Raw genomic sequence first — 27,855 nt, 5'->3', positions numbered from 1 at the left:
CCTGGGTGCTGCATGGTGCAGGCAGGAGGAAGCTCCTGTCCAGGGCAGCTTCAGCACCCAACACAGCAAGTGCTGGTGAGTAGCCCCAGCATGTAAGAACAAGGTAGCCTGCCTTCAGTGGAAATTCATATTCCTGCCTCCTCCTTAAGCACGTGAGCACCCTTCCCAGCTGTGGTCACTGCTCTCCAAACACTGTGCTGATGACTGTACCCTGCTGTCTCTTCTCCATGCTTTCTGCAGGTATGGGACAGTGAGCAAAGAGCGATTCCGATAAGTTTGGATTCCAATATTAACCCTGTAGTACCATGAAGACTAAAAAGACCTTTTCTAGCTCACTCCACAGAAGATCTGCAGAAGACCTGCAGAAGGCATCCTTTTGTCCATCTTGCAGCTGGATGCACAGCAGATCCTATATTAGAGATGCTACTGTCCTAATGACCTCTAGCATCCCCCAGACAACCCTGAAACGCTCAGGGAAAGAGGGATCTTGGCAGCTGAAAAGCTGACAGAGCTACCCCATCATCCAGCCCATCATCCCCAGCTACAAGCAGTTTTCTTGGCTGCCCATACAGAACACTCATGAAATCTGCAGTGAATAGCTTGGAACAGAGGTCAGCAAAGATAAAAGATCAGCACAAGTGACAGCCCTTCACCTACCAATCTGCAGTTCATCACAGCTTAACTCAACAGGGACAAATCTGCATTTGAAATAATGAAAAGGGATTAAAAGTCACCAGAAGCCAGTCCTGCAAAACCCTGTTCTCACACTTCCCAGCTGCCCAGACTGGAGAGTGTTATGACACCTTTGCAGGGCACATTTAATCAGCAGCATGACCTGACCTGTTCTACAGGGAGTGCCCTTTATGTACATTTTCCAGCTCTGACCTGTGCTGCAGCATTGCAGGGGCTTACTCTACCGTTACAGCACACTTTTCCACCCCAGGAGAAGTGGATCCTGTGTGACACAGGCCATTAGCTCTCCTGGAGCTCAAAGCAGCACCAGCTAACTCCAGCCACCTCAGCCACGTTCCTCTTTTGGTTAGAAAGAAGAACAGTAGTACTCTAAATAACACCTTTTGAATTCCCAGCTGTGTCTTTCTAATGGATCCTCCCTAAAACAACAACAGCTTCTAGAAGCAGACTCTTTGCTGGTTAGATGCATTTCCCAGAATTCTCAAAGGCAAACAGCTGAAGAGGGGCTACGCCAGACAAGCACATTAAGCTCTGTATGAATCTGTGTGTGCACTTTATTTTGTAGACAAGTCATTAGCAGAGCTATTTTCCAGTCAGAGTAAGAGGAAAATCTGAGAGTTATAAAGTTGAACTTGCAGGGCCTGGTTCTCTACCGGTTTGGATAACCTTAGCAAAAATATCAGCTAACATAAATGTAAAACAATGCTACATGAGAACCAGCCTCACCAAAATCACCAGGACCTTGTCCATCAGCTTCAAAAGGCCTAAAGGACTTACCATACCATTTCATTTAGTGACCATGATAGTGGACCTATTTCCAGCAGAGATCCAACTGCAAGTGAGACCTATGGGGAGTTGTGAGAAAATTATTCTCCCAGGCTCTGGTTTGTTTTAAGGAAAAACCCTCACATCTCTTGGCCATAGCTCTATTTCTCCCAGGCTTCTGAGAGAGCTCTCATCACTGATGGCACTGAGCTCATGTGAGTGTCAGTTATTTTGGAGTCTCTCCAGAGGGAAATATTTTGACTGTCCTATTCTGTTCATTATTCTTCCAAGACAGGAAATATGCACGTTGTTATCTAAAGGAACAGTCAGCCCACCATGTTCTTTCCTGACTGGCTTACTTATCTTGATAAATGCTGGCTAAGATCAGGACTTAGTGCCATTAGATGTGTCTAAAACACGAAGCTGTCATTACCATGTCAGCACCAAGGATTGTTTCCAACCGTGATAATGGTGGGGCCACATTTTGAGCAAAGACAGATTTTAGTCTGCAATGGCCTACCACACCAGCTGGTTCCCATTACAGAGCAGAGACCTTTCGCTCATGATTATGAGCTTCACCATTAGTTTTTTCTAATTGGAAACCAGACATATCCTCCCCATCTATGACTCACATTGGACCTAGCAAACGGTTACCTCATGGTTGGGGGCTAGCAGAGTTGAAGTCTGCAACAGTTCAAAGATATATTTGATCCAAAGCCCCAAGAACAGTTGGTTAAGTGAAGAGCTCCAGCCTGCAACCAGCCCTGCTGCACAGATCCCACGTCCCGGTCCCCTTGCTCTGCCAAAGCACGTGCACCATGCACACAGAGTTAATGAAACATGGTGTTGGGGCAAGAACACATCTTCCCTGGACCACCTTTTTGACACAGGTCTGCAAGGCACAGGTTAGCTCTAAGGTAACATCATACTAAGAGAGATGAGAAGAACTCAAACATATTCTGATCTGACTCAGCCCAACATTGAAGCAAAATACATAAGTACATGGTTTAATTTATAAGAGGTAAACTAAAGTTTATGTGCTTTGGACTGTTGAACTGGCAACTATTATATCAACTGCTATACAAATATATAATTATATCTAGACAACTGTTAAAAATATATCTATAGCTGGTTTTAATGTCAGGTTTTAAGGATTCTCAGTGAGTTCATAGAAATTACATAGCCCTGCAAAAGAGCATAATTATATACATCATGCAAGTTGCTTTCCATTTTCCCTAGCAGAGATCTGCTCCTGCAAGGCAACTACCTGTGCTTTATTCCCCTAAACCAGCACCTGAAGCTGTGCTGTGTTTCTGTTCCCATCAGACTGAGCACAGAAGATTTCATGAGTATAGATTTACAACTTGCTGCTTGAAAATGTGCAATGTCAAGTGTCCCACTGAGTTTCATTGAGTTCACTGTGGCAATACCTACTACCCAGTGCTCTATGATGATTTCAGACTTTAATCCTGCCTAATCCTGTTCTATAGGGTTTATTTTCCTCCCTGTCCTCTTTGTCTGACAATTTTGGCATCTAAACCACACTCATTTTACTTGTATTGAAAATTAGGATTAAATGGGCACCTCAAACTCAGGATTTTTGCTGACCACAGGACTTGGACAAGACCAACAGTGCCTTATATTGTCACCTGAATTCTGTCCAGTCTTGCCCTCTAACCACTTAAATTTGGTAGCACTGAAAGCTCCCCACATTTTGCTCAATTTACACTTCAGTCGGTGGCATCTCTTATTTATACTATATTGTAATGTAATTTTTTCAGCTATTCAGCATAACAATACAAACATCTCAGAAGCAGGAATCACATGCCTTTTCATTTTTTTTTTTGACCCTGACAGCAAAGAAACTAGAGTGACCTACTGTCCCTAAAGTAAAGCCAGTTTTAAAAAAAATATTTCCAAGTAAACACATGCAGCATTAGAATTAAACTGTTGAATTGTTTCACTGGCTTTACAAGGTTAACATCAGGTGGAAGCTTGACTTTTCCTTGACTAGGAACTGCCAGTTTTGGAGCAGGCAGCTGAGCATCCTCCTCCCACCATGGAAGGGAAATGCTTTTAGGTGTCCAGCAACCACAGAGGCCACAAGCTTTTTGTAATCCTTTCATTGCCAAGTTTAATATTTTTAAGTGTTTTCCTTCCATGAAGATGGAAGTCACCTTTCCATGTATTTCTCCTAAAATGAGACAGGAACCCACAAAGAGCACAAGAGTTAAAAGGGACACTGTAGCATGGCCCTGTAAGCAGATTCCAGCAGAGACACTGGATTGCACACTGACACTCCAACCACTAGAAAAGCAACGGGATTCCTGAAAACAGTTTTGGGCACTGCAAGGTGATAATGAACTTCAAAGACTGCAAGGGCATCATTTGCAGAGCTAGATCTGTATCTTAAAGCTGTTTTCAGGGCAAGTATAATTAAGCAAATTAAAGAGAAAAACAACCACAGAGAACCAGCTCCTTGTTCAGAATATGGCAGTTTATGTTCCCATGTGGCCAACAGTAAAAAGGGAAACTGTTAGTTACTATCCCAACACCTGATGGCCCCTCATTTAAGGCAAAACATGCAAAGGTATCTTAGGGAGCAACCGGAAAGTTTCAAATAGAAAGTACCTGTGTCCGCATTTGGTAAGAGCTTCCTAAGCCACAAGGCTATCAGTCCAAGATTTTAGGCTAAAGCTTTCAAGGAGTCTGTAAGGCAACTTGAATCCAGCTTCCCCAGTGAATGACAAGATCTGATACTTCTTTGGGCTCTGAAAACCAGAGTGCTTCAGAGCCTCTTCATAAAGCTGAAAGAGCTTAAGAGACTCACCAATAGTGGTTTTGGAGCACTCGGATAAGAACCTGTTCACTAGGTAACACAAAGTGACTCTCAAACCTTCCAAGAAAGTATTTGGAGGGAACCACAGCAGGGAGGAAGGAGGGCCCACCACCTTTGCTGCTAGTTGGGATGGGCAAGAAGTCAGGTTTCATTTCCCTGCTTTGCTACCAACTACAAGTCACACTTCCTCCTCCTGCTTTGCTTTCTCATTCGTGCAGTTAGAGAGATCGTGCTAATAGTAATCCTTTACCTTCCAGACTACTTGTAATTAGCCACTGCAAGCTTCCCAAGTCCAGAGAGGCCTCAAACCAGAAGTGATTCAGTACACGATCGATCAGAATGGATTTTACCACAAGAGCAGCTGTGGATGTCTTAGACAGGGGTTGAGTGCGGTGAATACACTTCAGAAATCACTCCTCTATCATATGTTGTCACTAACACAACAGCTAACGAATAGAGATACACATTTTCATGCCTTGAACTTTCTTCTTCTGACAAAGCACTTTTGCTGAGATTTTTGGAAGGTTGCTACACTACTCTTACTTTGTGCAATTGTCCCCTGAGACAATCATATCCTGGAGTGTATTAGAGTTTAAAAGTACAGTAGCAAGATAAGCAGTGGCAGGAAGATAGACAAATTCAGAACTTTGGGACTCAGAAGAAGATATTTCTAATCTCTGCTGAAAATATAAGACAAAGGGGATAAGGCAGACAATCACGAGGAGGCTGTTACAAACAGGAGAGGCTGGAAAGAAAGGGAGGGGGAGCTTCTCACACCAGCAAGTGAGCTTGATAGAAGGATGAGAGAGAGGTCACAGCAAGACAAGTACAGCGAGCAAGCAGAGCTCCAGAGAGATACAGTCTAGAAGACAGGTCAGGGCAAGTCTACGTCTATGCTTTGCTTTGTTCTTATTTTTGGCTTTCCACATACCTTCAAAAGGAGAGATTATCAGATAAGAACTGATGGGACACCATTAACACAGAAGGTTTTTCCAGCTCTATTGTGTGCATGACATTCCTTCCCCTCTGGTCTCCAGAGACCTCATACATCTGGGGATGCAATTTGCAAAGCACGCACAGGGCAGAGCTGCACAGTGATGCTGCCTTTGGTCAGGAATTTGATCAAAGGTGCAATTTAAAGTGGGTGCTTAATAGCCTCATAGTGTTTCTTTACCATGGGATTGTACAGCCCAGCCTGTAACACACACTTTTGTACTATCAACAGGTGCTGGGAAGAGTGCCAATGGCCAATGTTCCTTGTTTCATAAAAAGCTTCTGCCTTTCCTGCTGGTGTCCATGCACTCTGGGGTAAAGGAATTCTAGACCTTCACTGCTGTAAGGCAGGAGGATTCAGCCACCTCAGCTAAAGAACAATAATTGGTACCAGATGCTGATTTCCTGAGGGGTAACTCTACAAGGAGACATTATATTGGAAAAAAAAAAAAAACCAACCATGTCTGTATCATAGTAATGCCCTGGCAATTGAGGAGAGATGTAAATGGGAGGGCTGCTTTCCACTGCAGCAGTCAGAAGTGCCATATTTCTAAAGGTCAGAAGAACCTAGATAATCAACATGGGGGAAAAGTGTCAGTGTGTTGGAAAAAAGAATCAGCAGCCATAGAACTATATAACAGTATCACCAGTAGTGCTGCCAAGGTGAAAGAAGACCTGATGTTAGCTTGCTGGATATGTATTAAGATACCAGCAGAAGAAATAGGGGTTGAAATAGGAGGGAACTATTGTTCTAAGAATTCAACTGCTCCTTCACAGGAATCTACCAATTTCTCCCTTCTCTGCACTTTCTTTCCATTCTCCTTCACCCTCAATGACCTCCAATAGTTCCATTCCCAAAGCATTTTCCAACTTGTCCATCACATTCACTACATTTTGACCATTTATGCCTTGCATGAAGATTACTTTCAGACTGCTTAGCTGTAAATAAACTCAAGCCCTCACGTTACCACATGGACTCAGGCAGACAGTACTGACTATCTGCTCAGCACCCAGTTTCTTGCAGAGCTTCTCCAATTGATACACACATCATACTCAACCACTCAGCACACACACTGCTCCCAACAACCCACACCATGAGCTGCTTCCTTCCCAGCAGTAGGCCAAGCAGAGGACACAGGAGAAAGCAGAATCTACAACATCGCTAAACCTAGAGGACATGGGAAGAACACCAGAACACCACAGAGATATGCATAAAGATGTCAGAGGCAGAGGGAAGTGACAACAGGGATACAGGGATGCAGAAAAGGTGGGAGAACTGAGGATACTGCAAAGGAAAAATCATTGGGAATATGAGAAGGCTGCTGAGAATGCTGCAGTGGAGGAGCACATGGGAGACTGGTCAAAACCCCATCGCTCATGCAACAGCTCCTCTCTTATCATTCAATATTCAGTGCTATTTTATATCAGCAGGATATCCCTGACTCTTCCTCTGCTTTGGAATGTAAATAGCAGCTGTCTCTATATTTTGTTGGTGCAGAGGCATGCTGCAGGCATGCTCCGTCTGTGCTATCAGCAGGGCCCCTCAGGAGGCAGTCAGGAGAAAGCCCGGCTTCTTAATCTTGACAGGGTTTAGGAGAGAGATCAGATTTGAACAGTTCAGCATCAACAAGACCTGGATAATTCTAGATATACAGGGAAGAAATTTAAGTACCTAGGGAACCCTCCTGATGGTGATACTCAGCCTCTTATGGAGGTAGACAGGAGCAGTAAGGATTATCCTTTTGGATTTAGGTGCCTAAATTCCTCCTCAAGTTCCTCCTCAGGCACCTATTCCTCTGTAAATCCAGCACTGAAAAAAAAAATAATCACTGTTCCCTTTCCCTATTCATGCAGTCATGTTTTAAAACACCTATCTGAATAAATCCAGGCATCTTGGAGCTTAATTTGCTCTTCATAATCTCACAGGTGACTTCAGTACAGTAGGGAGATATCCTACTGAAACAGGCAATGGTGATAGCAACAAACTACAGCAGGAAAACTCAAAACTAAAAAGTAACAAAGACAAATCTAGTGATATCCTAGTGAAGTAAACCATATCATTGCTACTGGCCTTGGAATTACCTCTGGGTTCCATCAAATTGACCATAAGCACACAACTGATATTTAGAGGGCTACACAATTTTTTTTTTACTGTAATTTGGCCCCAAAAATGTTTCATGGGAATCTTTTCTAACGTCTCTCCTTTACTAATTATAAAAGAGTAGAAACATTAACATGCCCTTGCATCTTAATGCCTCAGATACCTGAGGATTCCTGCAGAGCTTGTTTCAATGTAAATCTCCTTAGTAACAAAGGAAACTGAGAAGGGGGAAGAGAAAGCAAGGAGTCTACACAGAATTTGCAGCCTGCCTTTCTAGGGATGTTTGCTGCCATGCTGCTCGCTCCAGAGTCAGTCTCTCCCCCATCAGAACCCCCCACTGCTCCTAACTTCTGGCAAGGATCATCCAAGAAGAATGTTTTGCCTTTTATATTTTTCCCTCAAAGTTCTTGAGGTATCAGCTGTTCTTTAAAGAGATTATGGTAGAAGCATTCCTAGCATGTTGACTCCACTGTGCAGTCAGCCTTGTGACTAAATGGCTCAAAGGTGGTTTCAAAGGATAAACTGTGCCAGAGATGACAACATTTCCTCACCAAAAAGGGGAGGATCTAATAAAAAATAAGGATAAAGGAAAACTACTCTAGCTCTACAGCTATTACTAGTGTCTCAGAGCATTGTCAGTGCTTTGCCTGTGCTGTCAGATGTCACTTTGCATCAGTTCTGGGCAACGCTCAGAAGAGAAAATGGTGGAACTCATTTAATTCTGCAATGCATGACTGGGCTCCACAGCAGGACTGTGCAGAGGGTTAAGTGACCTCTTAATGCTGGTAGGAGCACTGCTCAACCAGTCCAAGTGGTCTGTCCAATAATTTATGCAAACACCTTGCATAGACTGGCGATTCATAGTTACTTACACCTTCTATCCAGCTGGTCTCCCAAAGCATAAAACAAGTACTTACAAAGGAGTTCTAGCACTCAGTCCTACTGTCCCCTAAAGCAGCTCCCTACTGAACTGACAAACCAAGTAGGGGGGAAAAGGACATCCAGGACAAGTAAATGACTGACATATAATGGACACTCATGCTTTTGGGCACAAGTTGTGCAGTGCTGGGGACCCAAGCCTGGGCACATGAGTACTGGGCATAATGCAAGCAGCAAACCCAGCCAGCAGCACAGCTAATCCCTACACATACCTTCTCTAGCAATATGCTTTTTCGTATTTCTTCTGCTAACTACAGGATCACCCTTTTCATCAACACTTTTTTGCCAGTTTTCAGAGACAGTTTCTTAGGATAAAGCTGAGCAACTTCACCTCTTCACGAAGAATTCAGCACCCAGCAGATGCTGGCTGCATTTTTTCCTGCTGTGAGGCAACACCCCTTGCACTCCCTCACCAGACATCCAGATCACCTCTTGCTTTTTTTACTGCTCAGGATGACTGAAGGGTTAACTTAATTTTGCTGACCATGTGGCCATTTACTTTGAAGCAAAGTTAATCAGAGCTGATGCAAGCCCTACACTCATCCTCCAGCATTCTCATTACACACTTTGAAAGACCTGCATTCCCTCTGAACTGAAAGCCACATCCACCAACAAAAAAAAAACCTAACAAGTTTCTCTTCTGATCTTAGTCACCTGCCAAAACACTTTGCTAGAGAAGAACACAATATCCTCTAACAGCCAGCTAAACACAAGTGCAAATGGCAGCTTCAGGGGAAAAAAAAATAAAACAACAAAACAAACAAAACCCAGGTGTGATTTAGCAAAGTGGACTGATATCACATTTTAACATCCAAGCTGTAGCCAGATGCTGTATTTTTGAGGTGATTATTGGGAAGCCAATTTAACTCCTCCTTTCAAAACATCTATTAGCTATCCAACATGCTTGATGTGACTGGGAGCAATGTCATGCTGACAGCTGCAAGATTTCACACAGACTTGTAGATCCAGAGTACCTGATGGATTACACTTTTAAGTACCTGCATAGCTCTGAAGCTGAAATTGACTATCTGATAGTCTTCTTTCTGTCCCACTGCATTGGAAAGGTTGACTTTAAGGAAAACCTTTCATTATTTTGACCAGTGTCCAAATCTCAGAACATAAAGAGCTCTTCATTGAGAAAAAAGGAATTATTTTTTTTTGGAAGACAACAAAAAACAGCTCTGTATACACATGCTGTGACATAGCATTAGGAAATTCAGAGATAGACTAAAGTCATCTTTGTATACAAACACACACCTGATTCACTGGAAGAAGTTAATGCACTGGCATGAATTCTCTAAGGTCATCCTAGGGGAGGAAGACAGCTTTGACAGTTGCTGATGAGACAGATCCAAAAGCTCATCATGGACCCTGTCCTCTCCATCTGCTGAGCACTGCTCCATTACAAGTTTATTACTAGCTTTGATCCAATATTGTGAGAGTCAAAAGTCTCCACAAAGCACCTTTCTTCTACTAGATCAATTCAGGAAGAATCCCAGAACTACAGGAGGAGGGGAAAAATAAGTGTCAGGCACGATTCTTTGAGCTGTAAGGGCCATTGAGGTGTCTGAAATCAAATGTTAGGACTAAATTATTTGAGAATCAGGCTTTTGTTTCCAAGGTCTGATGTTGTCCCATCTTTTTCAATAACAATGCTACCAGTAATGCTTTTCCCGTCCCCCAATAAAAAAGTAATTTCTTTTTAAATTTTTGTTTCTTTCAGCTGTTGCCTTTGAGGCTTTCATAGACAAAACTCTAAGCAAAGTTTTACTGACTTCAAATCCCCTTCCTTTGATTTGGATGCTTGAGCAACAAGTACCTCAATCCTAAGCATGTAAAAAAAAGTGAAGTAGTACATAGTTTGCATGAGAAGTCTGCGAGCCAGAGAGCAAATGCCTAAATCCAGAGATGGCTCCTGCTTAAAAAATAGCTGCTCAGCCCCAGCTATTTCATTAGCATAACTCTAAAGGATCCCAGGGACTTCTTTTTGACATGTAAGCAATTCAGAGTGCTTGAAGATCACTCTAATTTGGCCTGTGAAAAATGAGTAGGTGTTCACAGCTCATTTCCCAATAGAGAAAGTCATGCTCATCACAAAAACCATCATCATGCAGAGAACTAATAGCCATCCTGCTTGGCAGGCACACCCATGCACATTAGGGAAGCCTTGCAGTGCACCAACCTCACCATGTACAAGCACCAGACTAGTTAGCAAAGTTGTCAGTAAGGCACTATTTTTTCCTCCCTGCACTACAATCAGGGGAAAAAATACAATCATGTTATAAACAAGTAAATACAAACAACTAAAACTAGACTCCTGGAACCACCAAACAAATTAAAAGCTATCAGTTCCCAAATAAATCTCCTTCTCCCAGATGAACTGGAATGAAAATACACCAGAAGAGTCAGAGAAACTCAAGGAGATAAGCAAGAGGATGTAAGCAGCTAACAAAGTTGACTAAATGTAATAAAACACACTGCTGCTTATCTGAATGTATAACATCAGCTGTGGTCAAAGAGCAATGGTTGGATAGGACTTGATGTTTCCTCATTCCTGCTGGAAGCAAAGGAGAATGCAAGGCCTGGGAACAACAGAGATCCTAGGATTCCAACAGTCAACTATGAACCTGTGCAGACTCTGCCTTAAATCCACATAAAGGCTTAGAAAACTTCAGAGCCCCTCTAGAAGACCATTTAGCAACTGACCTCTGCTTGGATACTGCCAAAATATACTGAAGTCAAAATTAGGCATGGCTGAGTCCAATTTCACCTTGATTAGTATTTACATAACACAGGGAAACATGAGAAGAGCACATAAATAATGCAGTTTGTTGCAGACCTCTCAGGAGGAGAGTTCTCAGCTATAGTATTGATCCTCATGCACACACCAGTGCACTGTGCAGAAAGCCCGAATCATCTCCTCTTTATGTGTGGAAGTCAACTTCCAGAAGCTGAGCTGCACAGATTGGGTTGCAGGCTGGTGCTCTACAACTGCAGCAGGTCCAGCAGGAAAAGTGCTGCTTTCTGGATGAAAGCCTCATACGGAATAGCACTAATGATGGGGGAGTTCCAGATCTGGTTAATTTAGAAGACATTACAGGTTTCCTTAACGTCTTTCCTTCTAGTAGACTTGATGCTTATGAAAACACGCCTAGGAAATGTAAACTCAGGAGAAGCCAGTTGCTTATCCAGTCTTAACATAAGTTGGGCAGACTGCAAAAAAATAACCCCGTCACCTAGGAATGACTTGGTGCCACCACTCTGAAGCAGCCACACAATACAATATTACTGAACAGCCACAAGGAATTTGTGCCACCTCTGAGAACCAAGGGAGAATAGTTTCTCTTTCCTGTTCCCATCCTCTTCCTGTTGGAGGAAAGACTTAACTTCACGCCCAGTCCAAGTTGGTAAAGGTGGAGGGCATCTGGACATTTCTTCGTTTCTATCTCTTTTGGTAAATATTGCTAGGAAAGTAAGTCTAAAACTTCATTTGAAGAGACATTTCCTATTTAACTTTTTTTAAGGATCCGACCATGCCCTACCACAGCGCTCCCAAAAACACCTCCATCAAGCAACAGCTATATCCAATCCTAGTTTGCACCTTGCTGGGTGTCAGTAAGGCATCTGCAGACCTTCAACCCACCTGATGGAAAATGGTCAAGTAACAGAACTAACACGTGGTTGGAACTTCTTGTGTAAGTCTGCTGGTTTTTGCCATAAAGCAAAGTAGCTGAGGGTATTACAATTGCTAACAGGCAAATCAAGCTTCATATTTAAAGCTCCCAATGCAATAAATACCCTCTGATAAAAGACTAGTACTGAGCTAGGAAGAGAGGTGGCTCAAAGATCCAGCATTACTATTTTCCTGATGCATCAGTGTCTCATAAGTTTTCAGCAAATGAATGTCATTCTCAAGCATAGTGTTAGGAAAGATTGCTTAAAATTAATTAGCTTAGTAACAATGGCCTGTCATTACACTAGTAAGTCACCAGCATGAACACATAAGTTACAGTGACAGCTCAGGGTATAAAATAAGTGCCTTTATATTGAAATTTGCAGAGTGCCTAGCACTCAAATGCCAATCTATTCACTTCTGGTAGTACTGCATAGTTTCTTCTTAATAGATTGTTCCAAACTCCCACACAAAGACATGACTTATTTACTACAGAGAAGTCTTTCTACTTCATCCACTGACCGTGCCCAAATTTAGAAAGCTTTTTAAAGTGTATTTATTTGTACAGCGTTGATTCATCCAATGTCAAGCTGAATGTGAGGTTTAGAACATGAAATCAGAAAAAGCTGCAGGTAATGGAAAACAAAAAAAAAATCTCTCTTGGGTGACTTAGCTAGGGATGCATGATAAACCAAAGGTAAGGACTGAATTCTGAGACCTCAGAACATCAGCAGTTGCCACATTCAGCACTTTACAAGATTTCCCCAGTAGAGAAGGAAACAGTTATTGCTATAATTATTTCATAGTTCCAGTCAGCTGCATTCAGTTGTACTGTTATATTCCAATGGCAGGAAAATGGAATACAGTAAACTATAAATATCTGTCAGAATTCCTTTGAAAGGACAACAGTTAATTGCATAGCTTGATCTCCTGCCGTGCAGAGCTTGCATTTCAGGTTAGAAAGGTACAGATTGTTATTGATTTAATTCTCTTGAAACATGTGTGGTATAAAACTGTTCAAAAGACTTATGGGGGAGAAATATATGCTTCCAAAGGAAGTCCTATAGCACAAGACTGTGACAGGCTACTTTCTTGTAAAATGCTTTCTGAAATTCAATATAACCCCTTCCCAAGGCCCTCACAGTTCCCTCATAAAGACTCCTTGCTTCCTTTGCAGAAGTGAAATTAAATCAGTGAATCAGATTAAGAAAAACAAAAGATTAGCAATACTATGAGGCACATGCAAAAAATAGTCCTCTGTGTTAAGAATAATTTTCTCCTTATTACACCGTTATACCAGCAAGTGATCCATTTCAATCTTGCCTGTTTTCCTTTTATTCTGTTTCCAGTTCTCTCCACAATATTATTCCAGGCAGTCAAGCCAACATTTTAACTATTATAATCCTCTAAATATCTTTGAATCCACTTCTGATTTAGCTCATGCAAAGTTGGTCTGACCACTCAAAGACACCAGGACATACAACAGTGCACCAATTTGTTAAGCCTCATCCATTCTCAGAACAATTTCCCCATTATAGCCACCAACAACAGTGAAGGTGAAGCCCTGCTGAACACTTGCCCAGCTCACCTAATTTCCACAAAGGGTAACTTGACCTAGTATAAATTATGTATCATTGTGATTTTGCCTGTCTACATTTGTGTTTAGCTGGCTGCTGGTACACAGAGCGCTAAAATCTCCAGTGCAGAGAAGCCTTTAGTAGCAAGTGACATGGATACAAGTAAACTCCTTGGTCCCAGATACTCTAATTAAGATGACATCTTCCTGATGGCTGCTTTAAAGAGACAAAGTACTAATGGAGGAAATACTGCAGAAATTATTTAGCACCTGTTTATCATAAGTAACTGACCACATGTTAAGTTATACCTGGTTGCCCTGCCAGACTTCATTAGGAGACCTCTGAGAGCTGTTGATTGCCAGGTACATCTTCTGAGTTAGTTTTTACTGGCTTTCCCTTCAGTTTCTGTATTTACAAAATAAAAACGTTTACAGCCTCAGCTTTCGGAGGGGTTTTTTGTTTTGTGTTTTCTTTTTCTCTATTTTTTTTAAGGGAAGTTTTTTTTTTCTCTTTCAACTTATAGCTGATTAATAACGTACACTTAGATAATAAAATTAAACAGTAGCACTTTCATAAAATTAAGAGCAAAATAAGCCCAGCCTAAAATGCAGTTGGAAACAGAAGAAGCTTTCAACAAACACCTAACAAAAGTGATTGAGATTTTCACTTCTGTTCACCCCTAAATGCCCTGTATCACACAACACATTGATCCCTAAAGGTGGTGGATATACCACCAACGTTCTAAGAGCAAGGCAAAGAATAATTCCATAGATCACTGAGCCCCGATCATCAGGCTGCAGAGCCTGACAACAGTTTTCAGACTCGACACACATGAAGCAAGAGGCAGCGCATACCCTGCGAGGCTCACAGCCTCCTGAAACCTGAGCCATGCGTATGCAAATCCCCGGGCAGAGAGCATCCAACCTCACCAGCCTGCAGGCAGGAGCCAGATCCTGCCCACATGGAACAAGTTCGACAGCTAGAACCTGAGGGAGAGCAGACAAGCAAAAATACAGGCAGCAACTTAGGTAGGAGAAGGGTGGGGAAAGTTTTACCAAGATGAAGTAGGCAAGAAAGAATCTCTGGAAATAAATAAAAAATACAGAGAGAGATTTAAGATAATAGACAGTAACAGCAGACAGGATGCAAGTGGGGAATTCTTCCAACAGAAATTTATCACACAGAACCTCAGGAAGCATTTGTGCTCATCACTGCATAGGTGAGCAAAACAGCCTCCTGCAGAAGTTATGGGAGAGGAACACTGGGTTTCTCTCGGCACCCTCACTTCCCCAGTTTAAAATAAAGATATCTACTTGCTTTCCTAAAGCAAGAACTAAACAGAGTACATACAATTAAATAAAACCAAGTTACTGTTATTAATTCTCACCTTCTCTCACCCATGACAGCAAATGGGAAAGATGCTTTTTCTGAAGAAAAAAAAAAGAAAAAAAGAAAAAAAAAGTACTATAAGGACTATTATTCACAATAATATTACCCATAAAAACATAAAGTATTGTTATTGTACTATTACAAATAGACTCAAACTTCTCTAATTCCTTATAAAAAACCCCTCTCCCCTCTTTTGCCCACTTGGAAAAGGGGCAGGCAATGCCTTGCTTACACACTGGCTGCACCAGGGCAGAGACCAGCTCTGCTTCCCAAGGGCTCCATGCTCCCCCACACACCCACCTGGTAGAAAGGCTCAGTGCCCCACAACTGCCCTGGTTGTATGAGAAAAGGAAGCTATGCTACCTACCCCCTCTTTTCTACTTTCTGAGGTCAGCAAAATCACCCTGATGTCAGCAGATGGAAGCAGTTAGTAAACGAGGGGAGGGTCAGATTCAGCCATCTAGACACTGACTGCAAGTGCACACACTTAAACCCTTAAAGCAGATAGGCTGCAGCTGATTTATTGGGGTGATTTAGATCTGTTAAAACAAATTTAATTTTGAATACAATTTTATATCAATTAGCAGAGTCTCACAAGTGTAGCCATTAAGGAATCTCTTTCCAAAACCAAAGCCAAATATTCAAGATTTATGAGACTGACTTGCCATATTGGAAGTAACTAATTATTCGTAATGATTCTTTGTACTCTGACAGTGATTATGTATTTTCAGTGCAAATGATCATGATGAAGCAAGTGACAAAGACAGCCCCTGTTTGTAGAAGGGATACCAAGCAGTTAATGACTGATACTTTTAGCAGAGTACAGGGGTAACAACAGAAAACAGCTATGCAAAAACCAGCTTACTTAAGATCTTGAAGGATGTCCTGGTGCATTTCAGAACTGCAGTGAAAGCCTGTAGTCTCTTCTTATTGCCTTAAGCAATTTTGTAGGCAGTTTATTTATTCTGACCTTTTGGTTGTCCTTCCACCTTGGACATGACAGTCTTTTACAGATCAAGGCCTCACAGATTCCGCTTGTACTGAATGCAATTGTGGAGTACATTTGGGGGGAGAAGAGTAACACAGATTTGGGGCCTGATTCTTATTTACACTGAAGTTTCTTCACCTTGCTCTGACAGCACGAAGCAGGGAAAGTATAATAGCAGCCCTGCTTCCAGCTCCACAGGATAAAGGAAAAGTCGCTGGATTACGCTGCTCTGATTAAATTCCCTAGGAATCTGAAAATGATAGTTAGAGAGGGACTGGGTAGATTTTCACATCACCTCAGGCTACACAGAATACAAAAGCACCGCCTTTCTCCTCTTTTCATAACATCTAGTCCTGCCCCAGACTCAGGAATAGAGTAAAGGAGAACAAAGTCCCCATTCCAGTGAGGTGTTCCAGTGCCAGCGAGGTTAATGTCCAGGGGCAGGCTCATGGCGAGAGCAATGCCATGTTTACTGCTGTGGTAGCTGCTGTTCTGATGTTGGACTCATTCAAGCTATGAATTTCTGATCCTCAAAAAGGCAAAGGCATAGCAAGTTGGTCATTAAAGTCTGCAGCAGCCTGCATGTGATTAAAATGTTAATGTCAATATTGTAATCAAGGTCTGACTCACAGGACAGCTGGTAAGAGACTTGGTCTGTATTGCTTAGCCCTAGTCACCTGATGCAGACCAGGGTTACAAAAGGTTGTGCCCCATCACCAGCTAGGGTTGGTGTTCAGTGGCTTGTGTGGCTAGCTGGGGGCTGGCTGCTGGGAAGGGACAGTCCCACCAAAGATAGGTGCAATACTGATAAGCTCAGCTACACCTGCACTCCAGCAAGAGGAAGGCTTTTCTTAACATTTCTTGGGTACCACCTAAGCTGCAGCTCTGTTGTAAAGGTACTGGAGTGTCTTCGGCCCACCTGAGGTGGTGCTGCCAGGTTGTCCTCCTTCCTGGTTTCTTTTGAAATTTTCTGTGCTTGTTTCCATCAAGCTGAGCTTTATGCGTTTAAGCCTGTGGTAAATTTTGCCTGGTGTTGTCTAAGCACCAAAAGAGCTACAGTCTGCAAAGCTTCTTTTCAGTAAATTCAGGATTAATGAAGAAGGCCTCTCTATTGTTGGAATGTCTAATACAATTATGAGCTGAATGAATGGACTAGGCAATGGTGGAGGGCTCCCAGGTTCGTGGCAAGGAATTGTCTGTTTTAACATCCATCTGTTTTCATTCCCTCTGATCCATTATCATTCACCTAGAGTTATAACATGATAAATATCATTGTGCAGATGCTGGAGGGGTGGAAATCACTGCAGGTTTGCCTTCTATTGAAAATGTGAAATTGCCTTGGTGCAAGGAAAGGTGTGATTGATTCAGAGATGCCGTTTCAAATAGAGGCATTCTTTCACATGTGGATGGTTTGATTTTGTTAATTCCTTTAGATGACCCTTCTGCTGTGTCTTTTCACAGCAATATACATATATACAACATTGGGCATAACTATGGATAATTGTAGTGCTGCTGAATTTGTGGAGTTGGTTGAAAAAAAAATAATCAATTGTATTCACAACTTTTCCCAGAAGGCACCTTCTGTTTATGTTCACAGTGACATTAAACTCCTGTACGCAAACACGTAAGCAGGATGAGAATCTTGATGACCCTGCTGACAGGAAAAAAAGAAAAGAACTATACAGGCAATTTCCACTGTCCTTGTTGGTCAGCAAATTTGGAAGTAAATGAAAAAAAGAGAACTAGAAATGCATATTAATGATGGAGGACCTAAAGCACAACAGGATTGAAATGAGTGCTACCATAATAATAAAATAATATGGAAATAATAGCTTATTTAACTCAGGGTATGTGCTCCTTTCTAGAAAGTGACTCTTAAAATACTGGTAAAGCAAATACATTTGTTAAATTCAGTCCCCTGCTTAACTGGGTGTATCTAAGCTCCAGGTCCTTCATTAACAACCATCCCCTGAATCTTAGTTATAGTTTTAAAATATTGTACATTTTAAAAAAAATCAAAACAAACAATATATGTAGTACAGACCCCTAAAGAAAAAGGAGGAAACACCCCATTGGAAATCCACAATCCAGCAAAGCCCACAGCAGAAAACTGCCTGGCTCCCCACTAGCTGTAATTACCCAAGGAAGCAGCTAGGCTCAGCTATCTTCCTTGTTTAATTGGCACGCAAAAGATTATAGGATTTTATTAGGACACAAATGACACTGATACAAGTGTGATTGAGGCATGCAATGCATGAATGACTATTTGCATTAAGAGGCTTTGTACTGCACATGGGATTTCTACCTTTGGTTTTAAATTGCTTAAATGTAAATGACGTTTCTATGCTACATTTTAAAAGGCTGGTATTTATTTTAGCTCTTGCTTAAGTACTGTAGGGCCAAGCCATTGCCAGACACCAGAAGGTCTTCTAAAAGAGCCTGTTGAGGCCAGGTGGAAGGAGGTTAATTTTTGACTGCTCTGTTACTACAGTTAGATCAGGAATATAAGAAAACTAAGCAAAGTCAGGCATTGCAGTCCCCACATCACAGCCTTTCATAGGTGTGTTTCACACCCAGGTCCCAGCCTGCTGCTGGGGGCACAGGCCTGAGGAAGCCACCATGCTTGGCAAACAGTTGAGCAGGAATACAAGTGGGAACAGGTGGCAGGAAACTTTTTTGGCTTCCCTTTCACTAGCACTGAATCACCTTCATGGATTTTTCCTCTGTTTTTTTATGAAGCTCGGTGGACTTCTTTAGGTTTTATTTCACAACTTCCTTCTAACTTCTCTCACATCCAGAACTGGAGGCTACCCCCCTGGGGAAGGCAAAAGCTGCTGAAGACCTAAGGAATGGAGCAAAGTCATTCAAATGGAGCCAAGCCAGCCACACACAAGGAAGGAAGTACCCAGCGGTGATGGTGAAGTGCGGCAATGTCTGCCTGTGCAATAAAAGATGATAACAGGAGGATTAGGTCCTGCTACCATTGTGATAGATGGGAGAGCCCGTGCTCTGTGTCGGGGGCATTGATCCAGGCACACCTCCCTCAATGCTGGCCCCAGGGCCAGGCATTACACAGCTGCTTTGTCAGCCACTAAACTGATCCCCTTTCCAGGGAAGTGCCCCGGAACCAAGCCTTGGTTGAGGAGACCCTAGAGAGAGGAGAGGGCCCAAAACAGCAGGGAAACAAGTAGGGAACTGCAGCCTCTTCCTGTGTTGCACAGCCTGAACGAAACCTCATCAAGATGGACAGATGGGGGGAGCAGGAGGGAATGAGCGTGAAGGGTCTCCTGCTCCCATTTCCATAACCCTGGACTTCAGCCTCAGCACCTTGTGCTGCTCCATGTCCCACCTACAGCTCTGGCTGCCCCTCCTCTGCTCCTGCATTCTCATTGCTAGCTTGTCCCCTGCTGATCGCCTGACTTGTCCCTTGACCCTGAGATAGTTCCCTGGCTCTTCCCAAGTCCCTCAGCTACTCCTCCTGTGTCCCTCGCGTTGTCCTCGATCCCCGGCTCATCCCTCAGCCTGTTCCTCAGTTCATCGTTTAACCCCCAACTCCTCCCTCAAGTCGTCCCTTGCCCCACTCATCCTTTGATCTCCAGCCCACCCCTCAGCCCGTTGCTCGGTTGGTCGTTTAACCGCCAGCCCACCCCACAGTTAGTCCCTTGTCCCCAGCCGGCCCCTCAGGTCTCCCCTGGCCGCCCTCCCCACACTCCTCCCGTGACCCCAGCTAGCGGCCCCCTCCCCTGCCCGGGGATCAACCATCCTCGCGTGGCGACAACGGGGCAGGGGGGGTGGCCGAGCCGGGGGGAAACTTTTCCCGGCGGCGGGTGGGAGGGCGGCCCGCGGTGCCCCTGCCTCCTCCCGCTCCCCGCCGAGGCGAGGCGAGGGGGGGTGGCCGCGCGGCGGCAGCGGGGCGGAAAGGAGGAGGAGGAAGGGGGGGGGGCCGGGGGCACGGCCGGGCCTGCGCCGGGGAATGACGCGCAGCTGGCAGCCCTGCTCATGCGCGGCCGGCCGGGCGGTGCTAGCGCCGCGTCCCAGCTCGGGGAGAATGGGGCGGCATCCGGGCAGCGCCGACTGAACGGCTTCTGGGGGCCGGGGCTGCGCCGCGCCGCGGGCGGCCGGGCTGGGGCGGGCGGGCCAGCGCCATCCGGCAGCGGGCGGCGGCGGCGGGGGGGCCGCGCCGTGCCGGCAGGGGGGCTGCGAGCCGCCGGCGGCGCCCGGCGAGGAGGGGTCGGCGGCGGCGGGCGGCGGCGGCGGGGGCTGCCCAGGGATTGTCTCCCTCGCTCCGCGGCAAGAAAGTTGGGCGGCGAGCGCGGCGGCGACGGCGGCCCCCCCACCGCGGAGCGCGGCGGCCGGAGCGGGGCCCCGAAGCGGCGCTGCCCCCGGGGAGGGGGCGCCGCGCCTGGATTATCCCGAGCTGGGTCGAGCCTCCTGGATCTGCCTCCCTCTTCCGCGCCGAGTGAAGCCGAGGTGTCCTCGTCCTGATCCAGATATATTCCCCCCCCCCCTCTTTTATTTTTTTTTTAATTATTTTTTCTCCCCTCCTCTTCCCGTCTTTGCTTTTTTTGGGGGGGTGGGGGGGGGGGGCGGGGGGTGGAAATTTGTCAAGGTCATTCCGTGGATTTAATATTTTGTGTGTGTGTGTGCCGCTCGCCCCACCGCCACCGCCACCCAGCCTTGCTCTGTGGATTATCATCGCCCTGGATCCGAGGGTCTGAACAGCAGGATTTTTGTTGTTGTTGATTTTTATATATATATATGTATTTTTAAATTATTATTTTTAAAGGGCTCCGGGGTTTGGAGAGGGGAAGCGGTGAGTTGGAGGGGGGCGACTTTTCTCTCCCCCCCACGCCCCCCCCCCCCCTCCCCCCATTCCCCGCCGCGCCCGGCCTTCTTTTTTTTTTAATTTTTTTTTTTAATTATTTGTATTATTTTTAATTTTTTTAAAATTTGCTTCTTCTTCGGCAATGGATGGGAAAATCCGGCAGAGCCGGAGGTCGAGGTCGCAGCGGGACCGCGTGCGGCGGCGGGAGGCGGCGGCCCGCGACCCGCGGAACCAGAGCCCTTCCTCGGGTTCCGAGAAGGAGCCGAGCCCCGGCAAGGAGAACGGCGGCCAGAACTGCACGGCCCCGCGGGGCCCGCCGCCCGGCCCCCGCGCCGCCCGGCCCCCGCGCCGCCGCCGCCGCGAGTCCAGCTCCCAGGAGGAGGACCTGATCGATGGCTTCGCCATAGCCAGCTTCAACACCCTGGAAGCGCTGGAGGTAAGAGAGGAGGGCGCCGGCGGGGGGGTGGGGGGGTGTGTGTGTCGATTGGGGGGTGGAGGAGGTTTGGCTTCCTGAGGAGTGGGGGCTGAGACGGTGGGGGAAATGGATGGGGAAAGGGGGGGGGGGGAATAAAGAAAAATAAAAAAAAAAAGAAAAAAAAAAAGAAAAAAAGGAAGCGCGGCTCTCTCAGGCTGCTGAATTTTGCAAATAGCAATTTATGTCCCTGAGTCCTGGTGTCAGCCCGGAGGGATCTCGGAGCTGAGGTCAGAGCCAGCCCGGGTGTTCACAGCCCCGCTGGCAACTTGATGCACCTCACCCCCCCTCAACCCTCCTTCCTCAGCCCCCTCCGACTGATATCAACTATCAGCAAGTCAGATGTTTGTTTGGGGCTTTAATTGGCTGGCAGAGGGCTGCAAAATATTCCTGGCGTGTTGGGATGATCCGGTATTGTTGTGAATGCTGGAGCTTCCCTCTCCCCTCATCCCCCTCTTTCCTCTCCCCCCCGTCCCAGCCCCCTCCCCCCGGCTCGTGGAGTTTGTGTTTGCATTGCCAAAATGTTACTTTATCTGTCTCCGGAGATTGTTAGCAAATGGTTAGTGTTTGACATTTTGTGGAAAAGAGATGTTTAAATGGATAATAATCCCTTGGTTGTAATTCCCATTTTTGAAGTAATTGAACAAATTCTTCATCTCTTGTTGACTGTACATATTTTTCTGGTGTTAATAGGCTGGCAAAAAATATTGCTTGTCTAACTTATTACAAACAATATTTGCTGAGCAAATACTGCCTGCCTTGTCTGAGCTAAGTTAAGCAGAGCAGGAAATTTAATATTTTCAGAGGGGCATTGACAAACTAAGACTTTGGCTTTTGATTTGTGTTTTGTTTGTGTGCAAGGGAAAGAAGTGAGGTGTAGAGAGAAAGCACCTAACAGGTCGCTTGAGGGGCATAATGACTGTAATTCATGGTAAATATGAGCAATCCTGGAGTCTTTGCCCCGTGTCTTTGACACACCATGGTGAAAACGTGGGGAAAGTTTTGGTTGCTCTCCCTGCTTCAGACTTCCTGTCACTTGTGTATCTCTTCACCCACATTAGAGTGATGAAGGGTCCTTTGCAGGCTAATGAATAATCTCAGATTTGCCCTGGCATCTCTTAACATCTTTGGCTCAGGCTTTGAGACCCCATTTTACTGGTGGGCTTTGCTTCTCTCTAGCTCACTGCTCCTACCATGGAGGCCTCTGAGCTCTGGTGGCATTGTGGTGTTGGGGAGTTTTTTTGCTTATGGAACCAGCTTCCCCAGGTCGCAGAGATGGTCCCAGTGCTCCCATGGAGGTGTCAGTGGTGGCCTTGGCTGTCTCCCCTGGTGTCAGGGCAATGAAACCTTTGCTCGGGGAGCCTGGGCTTCTGCTCAGGAAGGACATTTAGCCCAGCAGCCCCTGAACAGCGCTAGGTGTGAAGGTACCAGGGTGGAAAGATGATTTTAGATGATCTGTGTTAACTCTGAGTGGGTTATTCTTTGGCCTTTCGTGGCATTGTTTGTTGGGTGTTGTCCTAACAGGAAAGCGAACTACTTTGTCTATGCAGAGCTGATAATGAGTGAGCGATCTGCTTTCCTGTGCCTCTAAAACAAGCCAGAGACCTGTCTGTATCTTTTTCTTTCTTTCTTTTTTTTTTTTTTTAACTCCCTCGGGCATGCTCTTAGTCAAATATGCATCAGCAGATAGGTCCAATTAAACCCCTGAGCTGTCAGTGAAGAAAGTAAAATTCATCTTCCTGCAGAAATTTTCTACCATGATGAGCATGTATGTTATCAGGAAATAGAATTCAAATGATAGTGCAGTCCCTCCAGGGCTGACAGGGAAAACTCTGGGCTTTTCAAATGGGATAAGCCTTGTTATCAAATCAACCTAACCTTGGTAATAGGGCACACAAGGATAGAAGATGACTGTAAACTTCTGCCACTCCAAAGAACATCTGCCTGTGGTAGCACTTCTGGTTTTTATTTAAAAAAATAATAAAAAATAATCGTAATAAAAATGTATATGCAAATATTTACAAGCTATCCTCTTTGTAGAACACTTCAGTGTCACCTGAAATTAGTTAATTTCTACTGTATTTATCAGCATGCAAGAGAATGCCTGCACCTCAGCATCTCGGGTGGTAGTTAGCACCTTGGAGAGAATGGTGTGAGCAGAATTCTGTTTCTTTCAGGGGCTGAACTAGGGGGTCTGTTTTATTCTGAGTTCTCAGAGAGCCCTAATGATCATGTATATTTCACAAATCCCAGTAACACTAAAGAGAAAATACTCTGCATTGTGTGGATTTTTCCATGCCTTTGACCATGGGTGGTGTCTGGCAGATTTGATACAGCAGCAAGGGAAGGGGATTATTAAGGCAAAACTACTTTAAAGAAAGACATGCCCATGTAAATGACTGAAACGGCAAGGTCATTTTGTGTGGAGTGTTCTCAAGTGAACTGGGTGCAACAGGTGGTTTCCTTCTGCTTCGGAGGAGTTTTGCCTTTCAGTGTGCATTTGTTTTTTTTAAGAGTGCTTGAAATCTGCTGTGATGGTATTTTGAAAATAAATAAGAATTGAAACTTTCCATGTTCCTGAGGGAGAAGAATACTGAACTAAGAAAGTCTGTTTCATTTAACTTATAATCCTAAAAGGAGCTTTTGTTGCATGTATTGCAGTTTGTTGTGATTCTTTCTTGTGTTATTCCTCGAGGTTTGTTTGTCACCTAATGTTACAGTGAGCTGTGATTATGTTTAGGCTAGCTGAGCTTTGGGCTTCCCCCTGGAAATTAACCTCCTCAGTGGTTAGGCAGAACTTAACAGTAGAAACATTTGGGAGAAATAAGGTGGCTTTTTGTTTTTCTTTTTATCTCAAAATGTTGTGAATTCCCCTTCCCCGCTGAAGAAAACTCTCACCACTGGTGTTCCTGTAAATAAGGTCTGCTATATATTTATATTCTTCCTTTGTGTTGACCTGGAGGTATGTGCAGTTAAGGCTAATACTGAGGGATGGCTTTTTGAAGTCTGCTTTGGCTCTTTGGTGTGAATTTTAAGCATTCTGGATTTTCATTTAACTTATGTGGCAATGTTTCCTTTGGCAGTTGTCTGAAAACACCGTGTTTTGTTTCCTGAGGCTTCCTTGTGACTTAAGGATCCCCTACACTACTGTCTTTTACATAAAAACAGAGTTGGTTATATATATATTTTTAAATTAAGGGGAGAAAATAAAACTCACAGACAAACCAGCAGTAGCCTCCCAGTGCATAAAAAGTTAAAACCTCACCTGTCCCTTCCACTGAATATTCTTGTGTAAATCTGGCTCCAGCACAAGTTACATGCAGCTGATCTGTGTGTAGTAGTGTTGGGTTTATTTAATACCCAGCCACTTAACTTTGGAGTTAATAATCTGGAAACTTGGTTTGCCCTGACCTGCTAGCTTGAGGTGGGAAGCGAGACAGGCAACTGCTGGAAAACCATCAGGTGATGGTGCTGCCCAAGGGATGGTTCCTGTGCCAGGGTCAGAAAAGCTGGTGGGCTGAGAAACGGGATTTCTCGCTGCCTTCTGAAATGAATGGTATGTATGTGAGCATGTGTGTATATTCATTACGTTCAGATGAAGCTGCTAATTATTCTTGAAGGTGATTGGTGAATCAGAGCGAGAGAATCTAAATGAGTGAGTCGGTAGTTGAGGGCTCTCTCTGATCATAGCTGTTCCTTTCAAGTATGAAAAACAGCGCTAAAAGGGAACTTCATCAGAATGTTAATGAATGCAATCTTTGAGAGCAATTGTTCTCCCAAAGTAGTTATAAAGACAAGGGTTTGTGTTTTCTTTTTGGCTGTTGTTTATAATTTTTGCAGATTCCAGCAAAGCTTTGGAACGCTGTATGGAAATTTTAACTTTCCTGGTGTGTGTGTGTACAGGTTTTTTAGGAATGTTTAACCTATTTATAGAATCTTGAGGAGAATCCGCTCACAAGCATGCGTGGAGCACTGCATCGTGCTGAAGTAAATCCCTGAGCTGAAGAGGCAGACCATGACTCCTTGCATGTTGTGTTCAAGTGATGATGCTGCCCTTACAAGTAGAATTGGGGCCCTGCTGCATCTGGTCACAGGCCGACTCCTACTTTTGTTTGTATCCAGAGGTCCAGCAGTGCTAAATCGCAGCCCCTTCTCTGCTGCTTGCACTTGAATGTAGCAGGGTTTAGAAAGCCTAGTGGTGATAGTAGACTTCTGGACAGAATCCATAAGTTCTTCAGCTGTTATCTTGATAAGGCTGTTTTCACATGTGTGTTGTACACTGTGCTGTTACTGTTGCTCTGATCTCTCATTGATAAGAAAACCAGTGTATTTAACTGCAGCTTCCTGTTCCAAAGGTTTTCTGCTAGTCCCACTGACCTAGCTATGTAACTTCTCATTTATCATCATATCTCTGTATATGTTCTCTGCGGCTTAGTTTCTCCCATAGTTAGTCTTATGTTTTAAAACAATATGCTAGATTTTAAAGTAGTTTTCCCTTCTACGTAATTGTCGAACGATGGTGTATCAAGTCAGTGTTTCTGATGGCCAGTTATTCCTTAAAAAAAAGTGCTTTTAACCTCAGGAAAGCTAATGATTTTCTGGATGGTGCTTTAAAGGCTCTAAATGCGTTTTGGTTTTCCTGCAGGCTTGTTAGTCTCCATTGATTTGTTCTTCTAGCTGTTGATTTTTTGCATCGTGTCTGAATCGGGTACTTAAAGTATTTTTGTTGTTCTTAAGGAATAAGAGGTAGTTAATGCAGAGCTAAAACAGAGGGGTGAGCTCTGGAAAGCCTGAAGTACCTGCTCAGTCAGGCCAGGAACCAAGGGGAGCACCGTTAATGCTTTTAACACGGCTGTGATGGCATCAAGGAGAGCAAACGGCTTGTTTATCCTAGGCTTGGCTGTGAAAATCCTAGGCAAGTTCAGGGGTCACTCTCCTCCCTACCCGAGGTCCCATTTGTAGTTCAAACTGCACTTGATCCTGCCTATTTGGTTTTTTTGAAAGACACCTTAATATCTTACCAGTTTTCCCAAAATAGTTTCCTGTAATGTAGCTGCTCGGCCTTTTTTCAGTGGTCTGAAACCTTGGGTAAAACATGAAGTGAAGCTTGCTGAAATGTCCCCTTAATACAAGTGACATAATTAAATTAGTGTTACACTTTACCCAAGTAATAGATGATATTGGATCCAAATTGGTGTTTATTTGCAGTAGTGCATCGGACTTCTTGTTTAGTAAGAATTCAAAACTTTACTGTCCTCTCAGTTTGTGAACAAGACGCATTTTTAATCATTTATCTCAGTTATTTCACAGAATGATACTGGCTATCACAATGTTACTGTCTGGGAAAATAACAGTGACCGAGGGGGCTGGGTAGGATGTCATCAGCCTGGGGTATTCCACTTTGTTTTCTTTGGTAGGTTCCTGCTTGCTCTGCAAAAGAGCTGATGTATTGCACAGCTGTACCTCATAGAAAAATAATATAGGTGCAGAGGTAAAATGCCCTGGCTAGAGACAGTTGCACTAATAGAAAGGTTTTTGAGGTGGGTTTGGCATCCTCCTGCTCTCCTGCTTTCTGTTTCTTGGTGGGAGGAGTTGAATTCTGCAGGCACAGCCATTGCTGCAGGCTGCTCCCCTGCAACAGGCTTCACTGCACCTGTGGGCTTTGCATGTGTATAGGTCCTAAACCTGTGTGCACCTTGGCCGGGGAAAGTGCTATCAAAATGAAAGTGCCATCAGAATTGTTTCAGCTTCTCTAGCTTCTGGTCTTTGTCCTGGTGATGCAGATTGTGGGGAACATAGTGTAGTTTGTCTGCGGTGCTGCAGCAAGTGCTGGGGAGCCACTAATATCAGCAGAACTGAAACACTGTGTTCTGCTTGATGCAATATTTTTTTTTAATAAAGATTTGAAATACAGTATGTAGGACGTGCATCTTGCTATCAATGGTATGTGAACATCCAGCTGTAAGCGAAGACAATTTCCAATTCACTGCACTTTTATGCCTCCAGTTTATCATGGTAAAGGTATAAAAGAGTTTTATGTAGGTGAAGTGGCTCTTGCTGTTTAAAATATCCTCTGGCTCTGCTGTGTTCAGCACAACGGGGGCTGTGACCGCTCCAGCTGTGCTCCTCACACAGAGGAGAGAGCACTATTTTACCAGTCCTGTTCCATCTCCTTGTAAAATAATCTCCTTTCCAAAACTAATGTACTACTAAGAATACTGTTCAGATGCTGAAAGGAGAATCAGTCATGATGTTATTCACCCAGAATGTTTCATATGGAGGTGAGGGTTAAAAACAGCTTCTGAGCTGCCTCAGCAACACTCAGCCTGTGTTGTCTGTCCAGTTCCTCTGGTGCAGGCAATTGTGAAAGCTGGACAGGTACCAACCACACCGGCTGCAGGGCTCACCCACCCTGTGCCCAGCCATGCCAGCAGATGTGTTGAGCCCTAATGACAGACAAATAGGTGCCAGTTTTTGTAGCTTAATTATTTTGTACTGAGTGACTGGATCTGAAGTACAGCAATACCTGGTGAAAAAGGAGTGCAAGGGCTGCTATGTACACAGTGCGTGCATGACCCAAGATGAACAGAGAGTGTTTCCT

At 44.3% G+C, this 27,855-nt stretch overlaps 2 protein-coding genes across 17 annotated transcripts in view; one reads left to right on the top strand and one right to left on the bottom strand.

Annotated features, from left to right (window-relative positions):
- DGCR8 (DGCR8 microprocessor complex subunit) overlaps positions 1 to 27,855 on the bottom strand; it is a 1,090,394-nt gene that overhangs the window by 223,507 nt on the left and 839,032 nt on the right. The window lies entirely within an intron of this gene.
- The window catches only part of FBRSL1 (fibrosin like 1), a 519,718-nt gene continuing 512,688 nt past the window's right edge, over positions 20,826 to 27,855 (top strand). For all 16 annotated transcript variants that reach the window (XM_051633654.1, XM_051633652.1, XM_051633650.1 and 13 more), the window contains exon 1: positions 20,826 to 21,218. In XM_051633654.1, coding sequence (XP_051489614.1) covers positions 20,925 to 21,218 — 294 coding nt within the window. In that variant the 5' untranslated portion in view covers positions 20,826 to 20,924. The remainder of the gene's footprint in view (positions 21,219 to 27,855) is intronic.

Source organism: Apus apus, chromosome 16 (assembly GCF_020740795.1).
Source record: "Apus apus isolate bApuApu2 chromosome 16, bApuApu2.pri.cur, whole genome shotgun sequence".
In the NCBI taxonomy this organism is placed as follows: domain Eukaryota; kingdom Metazoa; phylum Chordata; class Aves; order Apodiformes; family Apodidae; genus Apus; species Apus apus.
This window is presented reverse-complemented; position numbering and strand designations above follow the sequence as displayed.